The 17,810-nt window shown below is 46.3% G+C and overlaps 1 protein-coding gene and 1 long non-coding RNA gene across 2 annotated transcripts in view; one reads left to right on the top strand and one right to left on the bottom strand.

Annotated features, from left to right (window-relative positions):
- Positions 1-2,985, bottom strand: part of UBALD2 (UBA like domain containing 2) — a 32,450-nt gene extending 29,465 nt beyond the window's left edge. Inside the window, exon 1 of the mRNA XM_069752075.1 lies at positions 2,799-2,985. Coding sequence (XP_069608176.1) covers positions 2,799-2,918 — 120 coding nt within the window. The 5' untranslated portion in view covers positions 2,919-2,985. The remainder of the gene's footprint in view (positions 1-2,798) is intronic.
- A 458-nt stretch (positions 2,986-3,443) lies between these two features.
- LOC138667592 (uncharacterized) overlaps positions 3,444-17,810 on the top strand; it is a 30,166-nt gene continuing 15,799 nt past the window's right edge. The window contains exons 1-2 of the long non-coding RNA XR_011318842.1: positions 3,444-3,539; positions 13,283-13,398. This is a non-coding gene — a long non-coding RNA (uncharacterized lncRNA). The remainder of the gene's footprint in view (positions 3,540-13,282; positions 13,399-17,810) is intronic.

Here is a 17,810-nt window from a genome sequence, read left to right as displayed (position 1 = left end):
GACGCTGTGCGGAATACAGGCTGCTGTACAGTAACACTGATCATACTACCAGAATAGGACGCTGTGCGGAATACAGGCTGCTGTACAGTGACCTGTTCTCTGATCATACTCCCAGAATAGGACGCTGTGCAGAATACAGGCTGCTGTACAGTGACACTGATCATACTCCCAGAACAGGACGCTGTGCGGAATACAGGCTGCTGTACAGTAACACTGATCATACTACCAGAATAGGACGCTGTGCGGAATACAGGCTGCTGTACAGTGACTGTTCTCTGATCATACTCCCAGAATAGGACGCTGTGCAGAATACAGGCTGCTGTACAGTGACCTGTTCTCTGATCATACTTCCAGAACAGGACGCTGTACGGAATACAGGCTGCTGTACAGCGACACTGATCATACTCCCAGAATAGGACGCTGTACGGAATACAGGCTGCTGTACAGTGACACTGATCATACTCCCAGAATAGGACGCTGTGCGGAATACAGGCTGCTGTACAGTGACTGTTCTCTGATCATACTCCCAGAATAGGACGCTGTGCAGAATACAGGCTGCTGTACAGTGACCTGTTCTCTGATCATACTCCCAGAACAGGACGCTGTGCGGAATACAGGCTGCTGTACAGTAACACTGATCATACTACCAGAATAGGACGCTGTGCGGAATACAGGCTGCTGTACAGTGACCTGTTCTCTGATCATACTCCCAGAATAGGACGCTGTGCGGAATAAAGGCTGCTGTACAGTGACCTGTTCTCTGATCATACTCCCAGAACAGGACGCTGTGCGGAATACAGGCTGCTGTACAGTAACACTGATCATACTACCAGAATAGGACGCTGTGCGGAATACAGGCTGCTGTACAGTGACCTGTTCTCTGATCATACTCCCAGAATAGGACGCTGTGCAGAATACAGGCTGCTGTACAGTGACACTGATCATACTCCCAGAACAGGACGCTGTGCGGAATACAGGCTGCTGTACAGTGACACTGATCATACTTCCAGAACAGGACGCTGTACGGAATACAGGCTGCTGTACAGCGACACTGATCATACTCCCAGAATAGGACGCTGTACGGAATACAGGCTGCTGTACAGTGACACTGATCATACTCCCAGAATAGGACGCTGTGCGGAATACAGGCTGCTGTACAGTGACTGTTCTCTGATCATACTCCCAGAATAGGACGCTGTGCGGAATACAGGCTGCTGTACAGTGACTGTTCTCTGATCATACTCCCAGAATAGGACGTTGTGCAGAATACAGGCTGCTGTACAGTGACCTGTTCTCTGATCATACTCCCAGAATAGGACGTTGTGCAGAATACAGGCTGCTGTACAGTGACTGTTCTCTGATCATACTCCCAGAACAGGACGTTGTGCAGAATACAGGCTGCTGTACAGTGACTGTTCTCTGATCATACTCCCAGAATAGGACGTTGTGCAGAATACAGGCTGCTGTACAGTGACTGTTCTCTGATCATACTCCCAGAACAGGACGTTGTGCAGAATACAGGCTGCTGTACAGTGACCTGTTCTCTGATCATACTCCCAGAATAGGACGTTGTGCAGAATACAGGCTGCTGTACAGTGACTGTTCTCTGATCATACTCCCAGAACAGGACGTTGTGCAGAATACAGGCTGCTGTACAGTGACTGTTCTCTGATCATACTCCCAGAATAGGACGTTGTGCAGAATACAGGCTGCTGTACAGTGACTGTTCTCTGATCATACTCCCAGAACAGGACGTTGTGCAGAATACAGGCTGCTGTACAGTGACCTGTTCTCTGATCATACTCCCAGAACAGGACGTTGTGCAGAATACAGGCTGCTGTACAGTGACTGTTCTCTGATCATACTCCCAGAACAGGACGTTGTGCAGAATACAGGCTGCTGTACAGTGACTGTTCTCTGATCATACTCCCAGAATAGGACGTTGTGCAGAATACAGGCTGCTGTACAGTGACTGTTCTCTGATCATACTCCCAGAATAGGACGCTGTGCAGAATACAGGCTGCTGTACAGTGACTGTTCTCTGATCATACTCCCAGAATAGGACGCTGTGCGGAATACAGGCTGCTGTACAGTGACTGTTCTCTGATCATACTCCCAGAACAGGACGTTGTGCAGAATACAGGCTGCTGTACAGTGACTGTTCTCTGATCATACTCCCAGAATAGGACGTTGTGCAGAATACAGGCTGCTGTACAGTGACTGTTCTCTGATCATACTCCCAGAACAGGACGTTGTGCAGAATACAGGCTGCTGTACAGTGACCTGTTCTCTGATCATACTCCCAGAAGAGGACGCTGTGCGGAATACAGGCTGCTGTACAGTGACCTGTTCTCTGATCATACTCCCAGAATAGGACGTTGTGCAGAATACAGGCTGCTGTACAGTGACCTGTACGCTGATCATGCTCCCAGAACAGGATACTAGGGCGCAGCTATACAATACCACACAGTAGGTGAATACGGTCGGACACACCGCCTGGATTGTAGGATCGCACCGGTGTCGGCCTCACCGTATGACCAAACCAACAAGCCAAAGGGTTACGGGAGTGTGACTGCAGAAATCGTGGTGCTGGGCCAAGGGCTGTGGGTGGCAGCAGGGCTGTCTCTGCCTGCAGACTATAGACGGTGCGACAAATGGGTCTCACATGCATGTGAACAGGTCCAATGGGCAACCCAAGAGTACAGGTAGTCAATAGCAACCGTGTGCGGCTCACAGCGGGGACCTGGCGTGCTGCTGTGTACACTGGGCGTGTGTATAAACACGGTGCGCCGTCTCACCTCAAACTGCCAGTGTGCCGCCTGCAGTAGCTGCTTGGCCTGGTCCGCCGCGCACCCTGCAGTCAGCACGAACTGGTTAATCATGACCTGATGCCGCAATTCCTCCATGTTTACCGACATCCCGGGCCCCGCTCCGCACTCCCCGCCCGGCAGCCTCGTTATGTCCTTAACCACAGGACCCGGCGCGTCACCCACCGTAGGGTGGGGCCTATCGATAAACCGTGTACGCTCATTGGAAGAAAGACCTGTCACTCCGTATCGCTTCACTCAGTCACTCGGCCGGCTATTGGCTGATAAGCTTGTTTTGGCTGTCCCCGCTTCATGATTGGTGGAATTCTCTTCGCCAGTGTTGTACTCGCCCGTCTTGATGTTTTGGATCGTGCTGATTGGCTGACCTCTTGTGTTGACGAGCGCAGAGACAGTCATGCCTTTCGCTGATTGGTCCGGAGGAACTGAGCAGACCGGGTCGCTGCTGATTGGCCCTCGCAGTAGAGTTTGAACACGGGGCTACGAGGCTTCGTTTTGTCTGATTGGACGGCGAGTGCCCGTATGTGACAACAGGGAAATGTGGCCAAGTTCATTGAGGACTTTATGAGGGTGAAAGGCCGTGGGGCCGCCGCGTGTGTGCGGGCATGGAGGCCCGGAGTGAGGCCTGCAGCCGGTGTACTGCCGTGTCCTCGCATTATACTAACGGAAACTAAAGGCTCGTGTGTGTAGTGAGAGGCTGAGGGAAGTGCAATGGTGGGCGCCGCACTGACGTGTGCACAGGGGCTTCTTCTCATTACATGTAATGTTATATGGTGTAAGCTGCTGCGACATCCCAAGAATGTGTCAGTGCTGATCAGGATTGTAATCATGGCTGTCAGGCGCAATCCGGCTAAAATTTCAAAAAAAAGGATCTGGTGAATGTTGCTGCCGGATCCGTTTTTTTCCCATAGACTTGTATTAGTGCCGGATGACATTGTGTTTCATCCGGTTTTCGCTGGATCCGGAAAATCTGCCGTTTCCGGTTTTCCCACAGCAACGTTTTTGTCTCCAGCGAAAAAGCCGAATACGGCGCTTCCAGCTGTTTGCCAGAATAGGAGCCGGAAGGTGCCAGATCCAGAAAATGACGGATTCCGGTGCCGGACTACATTTTGTTAAACTGAGCATGCTCCAAATTTTTTTATCCAATTATCTGGATATGCTAGTTGGATCCATCGAAAACATGGATTTGTCGCATCAGTTTTTCACAATCTGCGCCGGGTCCGTTTTTTCCAACATTCGCCTGATTGTGCCTGATGGCAAAGACCTGATGTGTGAAAGTAGCCGAAGCGTCAAAAAACCTAAAAAATGGAATAATAGAGCAGATTACAATATTCTGCGACATCAGCAAACATATACAGCATGGCATCCAGAGCGTTCGGCGACGTGCTGGCCATGGCGCCCGTGTCGGCTAGCTCCTCTATTAAATCATGTTTTTCTCTGAACGCTGCCGCATCAGTCCCTTGTGTCTAGTAAACTATGTTTCTAAACATGGCCGATATGATGCAGCGATGGTGTGATCTGTGCTGCCCATGGGTCGGCGGCTAGGTTCCCCAAAGCTGCCGTCACACTATCAGTATTTGGTCAGTATTTTACATCAGTATTTGTAAGCCAAAACCAGGAGTGGGTGATAAATGCAGAAGTGGTGCAGATGTTTCTGTGAAGGATTACCCCTTCCTCCCACGTCACCAATCCGTGACGTCACTACACAGGTCCAGCTCTCCGGCGCCCCCTTTGTCTCTCAGGTCAGTAAAGGGACTGCACCTAGAGCAAATGGCCGCCGGGGAGACTGCCCTGTTACCCACCCTGGGTATTCTAAGATTCGCAATCAGAGTAAAAGGATCAGCCCAAAATTAATTTATGATTTAATTGCCTTAAGGGCGCACTAGATAATTACAAGAAATATACAATCACAATATATCAAGAGTTACAGTCAGAGTACAATATAACAACAATAATACAAGGCTTAAAGGTATAAAGCTGGAGGTCAATTTACCAGGTCGAAGGTCGCTTGTGGAAGCCGGGGGGCATAGCATTCCGCAGGTCCAAAAACTTAGTTGCCGGGCAGCCCCCAGAAAGCATGTGCTTGCTCCCCTCTGGCTGGCATACCCTGTTCCTTAAGATGTCATCATCATCATCTTCTTCTGTGGAGTGAGTCCCTCCCAGTGACCTCAGCGTCTTCTTATACCTGGCTGAGCCCCCCTGCCTGCAGCTGGGTGGGCTTAGTAATCTCCACCCCCTCTGTCTCCCTGCAAGATTTATTCCAATATCTAATAAATGGGATAACTTCTCTCAGGATGATCGGATCAGCACACGGGCAGTACCAGCGCCTGTGGTTTGTTCTGCCGGTCGTACTGGGATCAAACCTGGACCCATTCGGTCCCTGTGGGGGGCTGATCCCTATATCTCGGGTTTCAGACCTTCCACCGTCACGGGAGTCACACTGTTGGATGCACAATTTCTTTAGGGTAAGGAGAATATTTTTTATGAGCCTGTACCTCGGACGATGCGTCCATAATTCACAATTCCATGTTGGAGACGGTTTGGCTGGGCTGCCATAATAGATGTGTATCCAGTGGCCACTTGGCATGCGTGTTTTAATTAAGCCCCCAAGCATTTCCAAGCCCCCTTGTGGCGTGGTTTCCTCATGGGGCTTTGAACTACCGTCTACAGTTTACACTGAGCTCAGCCCGTTAGCATACTAATAGGAACTCTATTCATTAGCAAAGGTGGGGGCCAGGAGCACTCCTGTGTCCAGGAGACAAAATGGAGTCACGCCAATCTGATAGCATGCCTGTTCCAAGATGGCGGCTGTTCCCTCATCACAGTTTCTATTATACTTTTCCTCTAATTGTTCCACTCCTGGTTTTGGCTTAGGGTGGTTTCACATTTGCGTTTTCTTTTTTTTGCGTTTTTGTGGTAAAAAACGCAAAATAACACATGCGGTTTTAACCTATATTTAACATTAAAAACGCATGCGTTTTTTTGTATGCGTTTTGACGCGTTTTTGCAACGCATGCATTTTTTCTGCATGCGTTGTGTTGCAGAAATGCAACATGTAGTATTTTTAGCGGCGTTTTTTTTGCCGCAAAAAAACGCATTGCTGTCTATGTAAACGCATGCGTTTTTAACCACATGCGTTTGCATGCGTTAAAAACGCATGCGTTTAAAAAAAACAAAAAAAACACACTGATAAACCACCCCACACCATAAAATTGATAAAGGGATCCTAACCCTGCCCCTAATCCCTTTAAGGATAGGGGTAGGGTTAGGATCCCTTTAGGGGTAGGGTTAGGGTTAGGATCCCTTTAGGGTTAGGATCCCTAACCCTAGCTATTTCTGTTTATAGTGAGTTTTTTACTTTATTTTGATGATTGGCAGCTGTCACACATTTATCTGCATGCATTTAAAAAACGCAAACGCATGAAAAAACGCATGTAATGCGTCAAAACGCCGCGTTTTTTTCACCACATGCGTTTTTTTTTTAAACGCATGTGTTTTGAAACGCAAGTGTGAAACCAGCCTTACAAATACTGAGATAAAATACTGACCACATACTGCTAGTGTTACGGCAGCCTAAGGCTGTGTGCCCACAATGAGTTCTTGGTGAGTTCTTGACGCTGTGTATTTTCATTGCATCAAATCCACAGCGTCTTACAGTCCCAGAAGAGTGGATGGAATTTATAGTCCTCTCATGCCCACAGTGTCTTTTTTTTTACTTACCGTAAACTGACCTGCAGTGTGTGCCAAGTCTACAACGTGTCAGTTTCTCTTGCGGATTTCTCTTGTGTTCTCTGTGCACATTTTGCCCACAGACTGGCATTAGATGTAGAAATTCCATAGGTAAAAATGCACATGAATATTAACCCCTTCATGACCCAGCCTATTTTGACCTTAAAGACCTTGCCGTTTTTTGCAATTCTGACCAGTGTCCCTTTATGAGGTAATAACTCATGAACGCTTCAATGGATCCTAGCGGTTCTGAGATTTTTTTTTCGTGACATATTGGGCTTCATGTTAGTGGTAAATTTAGGTCAATAAATTCTGCGTTTATTTGTGATAAAAACGGAAATTTGGCGAAAATTTTGAAAATTTCGCAATTTTCACATTTTGAATTTTTATTCTGTTAAACCAGAGAGTTATGTGACACAAAATAGTTAATAAATAACATTTCCCACATGTATACTTTACATCAGCACAATTTTGGAAACAAAATTTTTTTTTGCTAGGAAGTTATAAGGGTTAAAATTTGACCAGCGATTTCTCATTTTTACAACGAAATTTACAAAACCATTTTTTTTAGGGACCAACTCACATTTGAAGTCAGTTTGAGGGGTCTATATGGCTGAAAATACCCAAAAGTGACACCATTCTAAAAAATGCACCCCTCAAGGTACTCAAAACCACATAAAAAAAGTTTATTAACCCTTCAGGTACTTCACAGCAGCAGAAGTAACATGGAAGGAAAAAATGAACATTTAACTTTTTAGTCACAAAAAAAATTTTAGCAACAATTTTTTTATTTTCCCAATGGTAAAAGGAGAAACTGAACCACGAAAGTTGTTGTCCAATTTGTCCTGAGTACACTGATACCTCATATGTTGGGGTAAACCACTGTTTGGGCGCACGGCAGGGCTTGGAAGGGAAGGAGCGCCATTTGACTTTTTGAATGAAAAATTGGCTCCACTCTTTAGCGGACACCATGTCACGTTTGGAGAGCCCCCGTGTGCCTAAAAATTGGAGCTCCCCCACAAGTGACCCCATTTTGGAAACTAGACGCCCCAAGGAACTTATCTAGATGCTTAGTGAGCACTTTGAATCCCCAGGTGCTTCACAAATTGATCTGTAAAAATGAAAAAGTACTTTTTTTTCACAAAAAAATTATTTTCGCCTCAATTTTTTCATTTTCACATGAGCAACAGGATAAAATGGATCCTAAAATTTGTTGGGCAATTTCTCCTGAGTACACCGATACCTCACATGTGGGGGTAAATTACTGTTTGGGCACATGGTAAGGCTTGGAAGGGAAGGAGCGCCATTTGACTTTTTGAATGAAAAATTATCTCCATCGTTAGCGGACACCATGTCGCGTTTGTAGAGCCCCTGTGTGCCTAAACATTGGAGCTCCCCCACAAGTGACCCCATTTTGGAAACTAGACCCCCCAAGGAACTTATCTAGATGCCTAGTGAGCACTTTAAACCCTCAGGTGCTTCACAAATTGATCTGTAAAAATGAAAAAGTACTTTTTTTTTCACAAAAAAATTCTTTTCGCCTCAATTTTTTCATTTTCACATGAGCAATAGGATAAAATGGATCATAAAATTTGTTGGGCAATTTCTCCCGAGTACGCCGATACCTCATATGTGGGGGTAAACCACTGTTTGGGCACACGGCAGGGCTCGGAGGGGAAGGCGCGCCATTTGACTTTTTGAATGGAAAATTAGCTCCAATTGTTAGCGGACACCATGTCGCGTTTGGAGAGCCCCTGTGTGCCTAAACATTGGAGTTCCCCCACAAGTGACCCCATTTTGGAAACTAGACCCCCAAAGGAACTAATCTAGATGTGTGGTGAGGACTTTGAACCCCCAAGTGCTTCACAGAAGTTTATAACGCAGAGCCATGAAAAAAAAAAAAAATATTTTCTCAAAAATGATCTTTTAGCCTGCAATTTTTTATTTTCTCAAGGGTAACAGGAGAAATTTGACCCCAAAAGTTGTTGTCCAGTTTCTCCTGAGTACGCTGATACCCCATATGTGGGGGTAAACCACTGTTTGGGCACATGCCGGGGCTCGGAAGTGAAGTAGTGATGTTTTGAAATGCAGACTTTGATGGAATGCTCTGTGGGCGTCACATTGCGTTTGCAGAGCCCCTGATGTGGCTAAACAGTAGAAACCCCCCACAAGTGACCCCATTTTGGAAACAAGACCCCGAAAGGAACTTATCTAGATGTGTGGTGAGGACTTTGAACCCCCAAGTGCTTCACAGAAGTTTATAACGCAGAGCCATGAAAATAAAAAATAAAAATTATTTTCTCGAAAATGATCTTTTAGCCTGCAATTTTTTATTTTCCCAAGGGTAACAGGAGAAATTTCACCCCAAAAGTTGTTGTCCAGTTTCTCCTGAGTACGCTGATACCCCATATGTGGGGGTAAACCACTGTTTGGGCACACGCCGGGGCTCGGAAGTGAAGTAGTGACGTTTTGAAATGCAGACTTTGATGGAATGCTCTGCGGGCGTCACGTTGCGTTTGCAGAGCCCCTGATGTGCCTAAACAGTAGAAACCCCCCTAAAGTGACCCCATTTTAGAAACTAGACCCCCCAAGGAACTTATCTAGATATGTGGTGAGCACTTTGAACCCCCAAGTGCTTCACAGACGTTTACAACGCAGAGCCGTGAAAATAAAAAATAATTTTTCTTTCCTCAAAAATGATGTTTTAGCAAGCATTTTTTTATTTTCCCAAGGGTAACAGGAGAAATTGGACCCCAGTAATTGTTGCGCAGTTTGTCCTGAGTATGCTGGTACCCTATATGTGGGGGTAAACCGCTGTTTGGGCACACGTCGGGGCTCGGAAGTGAGGGAGCACCATTTGACTTTTTGAATACAAGATTGGCTGGAATCAATGGTGGCGCCATGTTGCGTTTGGAGACCCCTGATGTGCCTAAACAGTGGAAACCCCTCAATTCTACCTCCAACACTAACCCCAACACACCCCTAACCCTAATCCCAACTGTAGCCGTAACTCTAATCACAACCCTAACCACAACCCTAACCCTAAGGCTATGTGCCCACGTTGCGGATTCGTGTGAGATTTTTCAGCACCATTTTTGAAAAATCCGCGGGTAAAAGGCACTACGTTTTACCTGCGGATTTTCCGCGGATTTCCAGTGTTTTTTGTGCGGATTTCACTTGCGGATTCCTATTGAGGAACAGGTGTAAAACCTGGAATCCGCACAAAGAATTGACATGCTGCGGAAAATACAACCCAGCGTTTCCGCGCGGTATTTTCCGCACCATGGGCACAGCGGATTTGGTTTTCCATAGGTTTACATGGTACTGTAAACCTGATGGAACTCTGCTGCGAATCCGCAGCGGCCAATCCGCACCGTGTGCACATAGCCCAATTCTAAAGGTATGTGCACACGCTGCGGATCCGCAGCAGTTTCCCATGAGTTTACAGTTCAATGTAAACCTATGGGAAACAAAAATCGCTGTACACATGCTGCAGAAAAACTGCACGGAAACGCAGCGGTTTACATTCCGCAGCATGTCGCTTCTTTCTGCGGATTCCGCAGCGGTTTTACAACTGCTACAATAGAAAATCGCAGTTGTAAAACCGCAGTGAAAGGCGCAGAAAAAACGCGGTAAATCCGCAGCGGTTTAGCACTGCGCATTTATCAAATCCGCAGCAGAAAAATCCGCAGAGGACCAGAATACGTGTGCACAATACCGAAACCCTAACCCTACCCCTAACCCTACCCCTAACCCTATTCTAACATTAGTGGAAAAAAAAAAAATTCTTTATTTTTTTATTGTCCCTACCTATGGGGGTGACAAAGGGGGGGGGGTCATTTATTATTTTTTTATTTTGATCACTGAGATATAATCTATCTCAGTGATCAAAATGCACTTTGAACGAATCTGCCGGCCGGCAGATTCGGCGAGCGCACTGCGCATGCGCCCGCCATTTTGGAAGATGGCGGCGCCCAGAGAGAAGACGGACGGACCCCGGCAGGACCGGTAAGTATGATGGGGTGGGGGGGAGCACGGGGGGGTGGATCGGAGCACGGGGGTGGTGGATCGGAACGCGGGAGGTGTGGAACGGAGCACTGGGGGGGTGGAACGGAGCATGGGGGGGGTGGAACGGAGCACAGGGGGGGGTGGATCGGAGTGCAGGGGGGGTGATTGGAGCACGGGGGGTGATTGAAGCACGGGGGGAGCGGACAAGAGCACGGGGGGAGCGGAGCACAGGACGGAGGGGAGCGGGGCAGTGTACCCGGCAGATCGGAGGGCTGGGGGGGCGATCGGTGGGGTGGGGTGGGGGCACATTAGTATTTCCAGCCATGGCCGATGATATTGCAGCATCGGCCATGGCTGGATTGTAATATTTCACCCGTTATAATAGGTGAAATATTACAAATCGCTCTGATTGGCTGTTGAAAGTGAAACTGCCAATCAGAGCGATCGTAGCCACGGGGGGGGGGGGGGGGGGGGGGGTGAAGCCACCCCCCCTGGGCTAAACTACCACTCCCCCTGTCCCTGCAGATCGGGTGAAATGGGAGTTAACCCTTTCACCCGGCCTGCAGGGACGCGATATTTCCATGACGCCACATAGGCGTCATGGGTCGGATTGGCACCGACTTTCATGACGCCTATGTGGCGTCATGGGTCGGGAAGGGGTTAACTGTGTTTCCACAGCTGAAATCCATCAAAAACGCATGTCATCTGCACGAGTATCAATACAGTTTTGTTAAAGCCTAATACCAGGAAATATAAAAAAACTAAGCAGTTTTGATTAAAACATGACATGCCAAAAAGGGACATAACCCACGGCGATAAAAAAATACATAAAAAAACCCCGGAAATAATCAAATAGGTACAAACACGGTGCAGAAAATCTGCAGCATGAAAAGTCACCTAAAGCTCATCATGGGAACGTATCTTTAAAGTATACAATATTGATGAACCTCCTCCAGACAGATCATCAATATCGGACCATTTGGGGGGGGATCTGGTACTCCCATCTATCAATTGTAATCATTTTCAATGTGTATCAGCTGCTGCTGAGGAATACAGATCTGCTCCTATTCTCTTCAGCACCCTGTAATGGCTGCTACACATTGAGCAGAGCTGTTTAATGTTTACATTCAGCTCTAACAAACAATCAGTGGGGGTCTTGTGTTGACTCCCCCTCCACTGATCTTCTATTGTAGATAGTTATAATAATAAATAATAATTTTTATTTATATAGCGCCAACATATTCCGCAGCGCTTTACAAATTATAAGTTAATAATCTTTATTTTTATATAGCGCTAACATATTCCGCAGCACTTCACAGTTTGCACACATTATCATCACTGTCCCCAATGGGGCTCACAATCTAAATTCCCTATCAGTAGGTCTTTGGAATGTAAGAGGAAACATGGGGAGAACATACAAACTCCTTGCAGATGTTGTCCTTGGTGGGATTTGAACCCATGACCCCAGCGCTGCAAGGCTACAGTGCTAACCACTGAGCCACTGTGATGATAATTCATCTATTCTTTGTGCCCAGAGAATCCCTTTAATTACAGGGCAAAATGATCATCACACAATCTTTCTGTGAAAATCCAGACTAACTGATGTTATTTCCATCCTTTATGCTGTGTGATTTCTGGCAAAGAAGCTGTAAGTTAAGAAGCAACAGGAGGAGGTGGCGCTGACCAGAGAATAGAGCTGGAGTGACAGAGAGCAAGTTACAAAGGAGCGATTATATGCCCTCAAACTGCACATATGGGCAAGCAAGCCTTTATATATTCTATTTGTTGCTGCACTCTCAATTATAATTAGTGCTTTTATTCATGTGCAAATTCGATGTTAAAGGGACACTGTCACCTGAATTTGGAGGGAACAATCTTCAGCCATGGAGGCGGGGTTTTTGGGTGTTTGATTCACCCTTTCCTTACCCGCTGGCTGCATGCTGACTGCAATATTGGATTGAAGTTCATTCTCTGTCCTCCATAGTACACGCCTACACAAGGTAATCTTGCTTTGCGCAGGCGTGTACTATGAAGGACAGAGAATGAACTTCAATCCAATATTGCAGCCAGCATGCAGCCAGCGGGTAAGGAAAGGGTGAATCAAACACCCAAAAACCCCGCCTCCATCGCTGAAGATTGTTCCCTCCAAATTCAGGTGACAGTGTCCCTTTAAGTACTCTGGGTGTAGCAGAGAACTTAAGGAGCCATTGACTTCCAAGGTTGTTTCCCTACCCTGCCCCCTACTGCTGTAGCTTGATTGATAACTCACTGTCTTATTTCCTTTCCTGGCCTCTAACATCACATATACAGGCAGCTCAATCATGCTAATGAGGCTGGTGCTAGCGGGGAAATAACCCAGGGGGGGCAAAGGCTCAGAAAGTGCTCTGTCATGCCCACAACATCTAACGCCTCATTTATGAACGGAAACGCTAATTGTGAAATGCAGCAACAGATAGAAGATATAAAAGGTGTCAGTGGGTGTGTTACATTTTAAAGACCGAATCCTGTATACTAGCATATGCACAATTTTTTCTGGGGGTTGGTGATCTTACTGATAGACTCCATTAAGATGGAAATGTTAATTTCTTGTTTTAATGGGAGCTAGTTTTCACTGTAAGTATTACACATATTGCCAATAACTAGCTTCTTTAGTAAAACTGTATTCCTGCATGTCCTCAATAACCCATTCTTTCTCCTCTACTCTTTGCTACCTACAGTAGTTGCCTTCATTATGCTGTGATGAAGTGTTTTGAACAGCGGACTCGCCCGGTGCCGTTCATGAAAACTTGGGTAGCCATACAGAAAAAGCAGGAGAAGCCGTCCTTTGTGTGGGAGGGTGAGTCACTTCCTCTCTCATTGTGTAGATGGTGGAATGTTTGCTGAGCTGCCAGCATGTGTGTGAGTGTATATGTATAATGTGTGCAGGAAGCACCAGTCACATGGCACCCAATACTCCTTGCTCCAAGAGCTGACTGTTAAAGGGTAATAATCATAGAGAAAACTTTTGCTATGTTATAGTGATGTGTCAGTAGTTTTGATCTATGGGGATCTCTGTGCTGAGGACCTAACCAACTACTAAAACAAAGGGGCAGCAGCGCTCAGCAGACCCTTGTGCCGCCTGGTTCTGCGCAGCTCTTTCTGGAGCCTATCTGGGCACCCAATCCGAAGCGAACGGGGCACAGCACTGTCACCCATCAGAACTGCTGACATGTTGCTATCACATTTCAAGAAGGCTTTTACAATTCTATAAAGAGGATTACAATCTAGTAAAACCCACCTGAAACGCAAATTTACCGTATACATTTTTTATTAAAAGGGGTTGTGCACTACTGGACCAACCCAGCTTAATCAATTTAGGACCCCAATTAAAATAAAAACAGTGCATACCCATCACTCGCTGCAGCTCCGTACCAGCAATGTCGGCACCTCCGTCTGTCGGAGATTGATGTTACTTTAATTTTTGTGTAATTAGTAATAGACTTACCGTAATTGGTATTGTTTTAACCGGTACAACCTGGAGAATTAATTTACCTTTTGTGATTGATGTACCGTTTAAAAAAAAATGCAAGAATATTATTGATATTGTCTTTATTTTACAATGTGGCTATAATTATATGTCTACATACGATTTACATGTACACATAACAAGAAGGACTTGAGGGCTCTGAACCATCAGCCATAGCACAGAACTACCAACAAAGTGCGACTCCAGTTATTTCAGTTATTTACACAGTTGCCCATTCATTTGGCTGGGTAAATGTGTAGCCAGATGAAAAAAAAATGTTTGTGGTGATATTACCTTTGCCCTGATGGTTTTCAGAAGACAAACAGCCATTCGTTGGTTTTCCTCCTTCTCCAGCTTTATTTAAGGAGTTGTCGAGGGTTAAATAGGAAATGTAATATGAAATATATGAAATATAGTTGATGTATCATAAGGTGCGTCAATGACTGGAAATTCTGACAGTACTGTAGTAGAGGGGGTTGTCATGGACTTACGTATTGATCCCCTATCCAGAGCACAAGTTATCAAAATCAGATTGTTGGGGGTCCTACACCCAGCACCCCTACCCGTCAGCGGTTACTAGCAGTTGCCAGAAATAAGCAATGTGCGAGCGAAAACATAGCAGCCCTGTACATTTAGTGGCTGCAGCCAGGTACTGCACCTGATCTCCAAGGAGATAGTGTGGAGGGGGGCTGCTATATTATGGCCAATAAGTTGCTTTTATTTGGCAACTTCCGAAGCAGGTAGTAGCTGATTGGTGAAGGTGCCTTATTAATTTAACAATATGCAAGTCTCAGACAACCCCTTGAAAATAAATCAGTGAGCAGGTTTTTCTATGTCATCTGAAAGCAGCATGATGTAGGGGACAGATGCTAGCGATGTGACACTTACTAAGCTGCTTGTTGTAGCTCCAATAAAATCTGTGGTTTATCCACAGGAGATTATCACTAGAAGACGAGTTGTCTCATGCCATGTAGTCCTCTTTCTCTGTGAAATATTGCCTCCGACACTGATCGGCAGCTTTCTGCCTATGCAGAGTGTTCACAGAAAGCCGCCAATCAGTGGTGTGGAAGAGGTGATACAGAGCTCAGTATCCAGAGAACTGATAGATCTACAGCAAATAAAACAGTGATTGTATCAAAACTGCAGCAAGCAGCTCAGCATGTGATACATTGCTGGAATCAGTGTCACTGCAACTACATCTTGCTCCTCTCGGATTACATAGGAAGTGCCTCATGACAAGTTCCATTAAGACGGGGGTCAAACAAGCGATGATTCTCTCAGGTGAGTGAATCAGGCTGATTATGGAAATGTCACTCGGATCTAACTCTCTCAGAGATAAAGCTAAGTGTCATCTTAATGTGATCCGATTCTGTCGTGTGTGAGAATCATATCATAGGTGTGGAGAAGACGGAGAACATAATGTCTCCATTGTCTGTGCCCGCGGCTGTCAGACTGCACTCAGATGACATCCTGTGCAGTCTGAGGTTTCACAAGTACCCATAGACTTGTATGAGTGCGTGTGATCCGAATTCCAGGGCCACTCTCAGCATGTTGTGATTGTTTTTTATACCAAATCGGCATGAGAAAAGAATCACAGATCTGCACTGCTCCATATTATAACACTGGGCCTAGTGCTATCCGATAAAACATCAGATAGCACTCGCCTGGTACACGCTCATGTGAGCGAGCCCAAAGTCTCAGACTGTGCTTAGCGTTTCTGGCACTCATTAGAGAACCATGGAAAGACCAAGCTGATGGACCCTATGCAATGAGCTCAGTTTTTCTTATGGTGAATAAGCACACCCATCAACATTTTATCCTCTTAGTATATTGCAATCATCATATGATATAGCACTGTGTATTTACAACTGCTCATTTTGCCTTTCTGCTCCGCTAATTCTTCTGCTTTCCATTAGGTCTATGATGTCACATGATTCAAAATTGAGTAGCTCTGTGTAGAAACAGGAGGTCAACAGGAGTCTGCAAACGTCCCTAGCAGGAGGGGGAGGGAGCAGCTGGGTCAGGAGTTCAAGAGGGAATGATTTCTGCAGGGAAATGAGTCTTCTTGTTTCTACATAGAGCAGAGAAAAAATAGAATTTACTGAGTAGAAAGGTAATATGAGCAACTGTATGTACATAGTGCTGTATAATATGATGCTTGCAACACGCTAGGAGGATAAAAATGTTGATGGGAAGAGTGCTTTTTTAACCCTATTATATCATATGATGTACTATCCCGTCGAGGTGACCTGGGACTTAATTCTCAGTGACGGGATAGTACGTCATATGCGATCGGTTGCGCTCACGTGGGGAGGGCGGCCGATCGTGGCCTGGTGTCAGCTGACTATCGCAGCTGACATACGGCACTATGTGCCAGGAGCGGTCATGGACCGCTCCTGGCACATTAACTCCCGGAACACTGCGATCAAACATGATTGCAGCGTTCCGGCGGCATAGGGAAGCATTGCGCAGGGAGGGGTCTCCCTGTGTGCTTTCCTGAGACCCTCGGAGCAACGTGATGTGATCGCGTTGCTCCGAGGGTCTCCTACCTCCGTCTCCCTGCAGGCCCCGAATCCAAAAGGGCTGCATCTGGGTCCTGCAGGGAGGTGGCTGGTAAGCCTGCAGCCCTGCCCGTCAGATCGTAAGCCTGCACTCCTGCCTGTCAGATCAGTGATCTGACACAGTGCTCTGCAAAGTGTCAGATCGGCGATCTGACCCTATAACATGACTGGCACTGACTAAAGGATCAAGCAAGACTAAATAGCCCAGTCCAAATTGCAATAAGTGGACACACCTGATAAATGCTGCGATCCAAAGACAGCAGCACTACCACACATAACCACCGGAGGGAGCCCAAGAGCAGAATTCACAACAGTACCCCCCCTTGAGGAGGGGTCACCGAACCTTCACCAGAGCCCCCAGGCCGATCAGGATGAGCCAAATGAAAGGCACGAACCAAATCGTCAGCATGAACATCGGAGGCAACAACCCAAGAATTATCCTCCTGGCCATAACCCTTCCATTTGACAAGATACTGAAGCTTCCGCCTCGAAAAACGAGAATCCAAAATCTTCTCAACCACATACTCCAACTCCCCATCAATCAACACCGGGGCCGGAGGATCAACAGAGGGAACAACGGTCACCACATACTTCCGCAACAAAGATCTATGGAAAACATTATGGATGGAAAAAGAGGCTGGAAGGGCCAAACGAAAAGACTCTGGATTGATAATCTCAGAAATCCTATAAGGACCAATAAACCGAGGCTTGAATTTAGGGGAAGAAACCTTCATAGGAACATGACGGGAAGTGTTGTGAATTCCGTTCTTGGGCTCCCTCTTGTGGTTTCAAGTGGTATGGCTGCTCCTTGGATTTAGCTGTCTTCAGCTGCTTCCACTGATTGTCTTTTCTGCTCGGCTATTTATGCCTGGCTCTTTCTTCAGCCAGTGCCACTTGTAAATGGTTCCTGGTTGGATTCACATCTCTTTGGATTTCCCTGTTATCCTGACCAGTTCAGCAAAGCTAAGTCCTTGCTTGCTCTTTTCTGTCCACAGGTTGTGGACTTATCCGTTCTGTGCTTGCTATGTTTGTCCAGCGTTAAAAGTATGAATTAATTCTGTCTTGCTGGAAGCTCTGGGAAGCAGATTTACCCTCCACACCTTTAGTCAGGTGTGGAGATTTTTGTAATCTCTGCGTGGATTTTTGTAGTGTTTTATACTGACCGCACAGTATTCCATCCTG

The sequence above is a fragment of the Ranitomeya imitator genome, chromosome 2 (assembly GCF_032444005.1).
Source record: "Ranitomeya imitator isolate aRanImi1 chromosome 2, aRanImi1.pri, whole genome shotgun sequence".
Taxonomy (NCBI): Eukaryota; Metazoa; Chordata; class Amphibia; order Anura; family Dendrobatidae; genus Ranitomeya; species Ranitomeya imitator.
The sequence above is the reverse complement of the archived record's forward strand: the minus strand, read 5'-3'. Positions and strand labels throughout refer to the sequence as shown.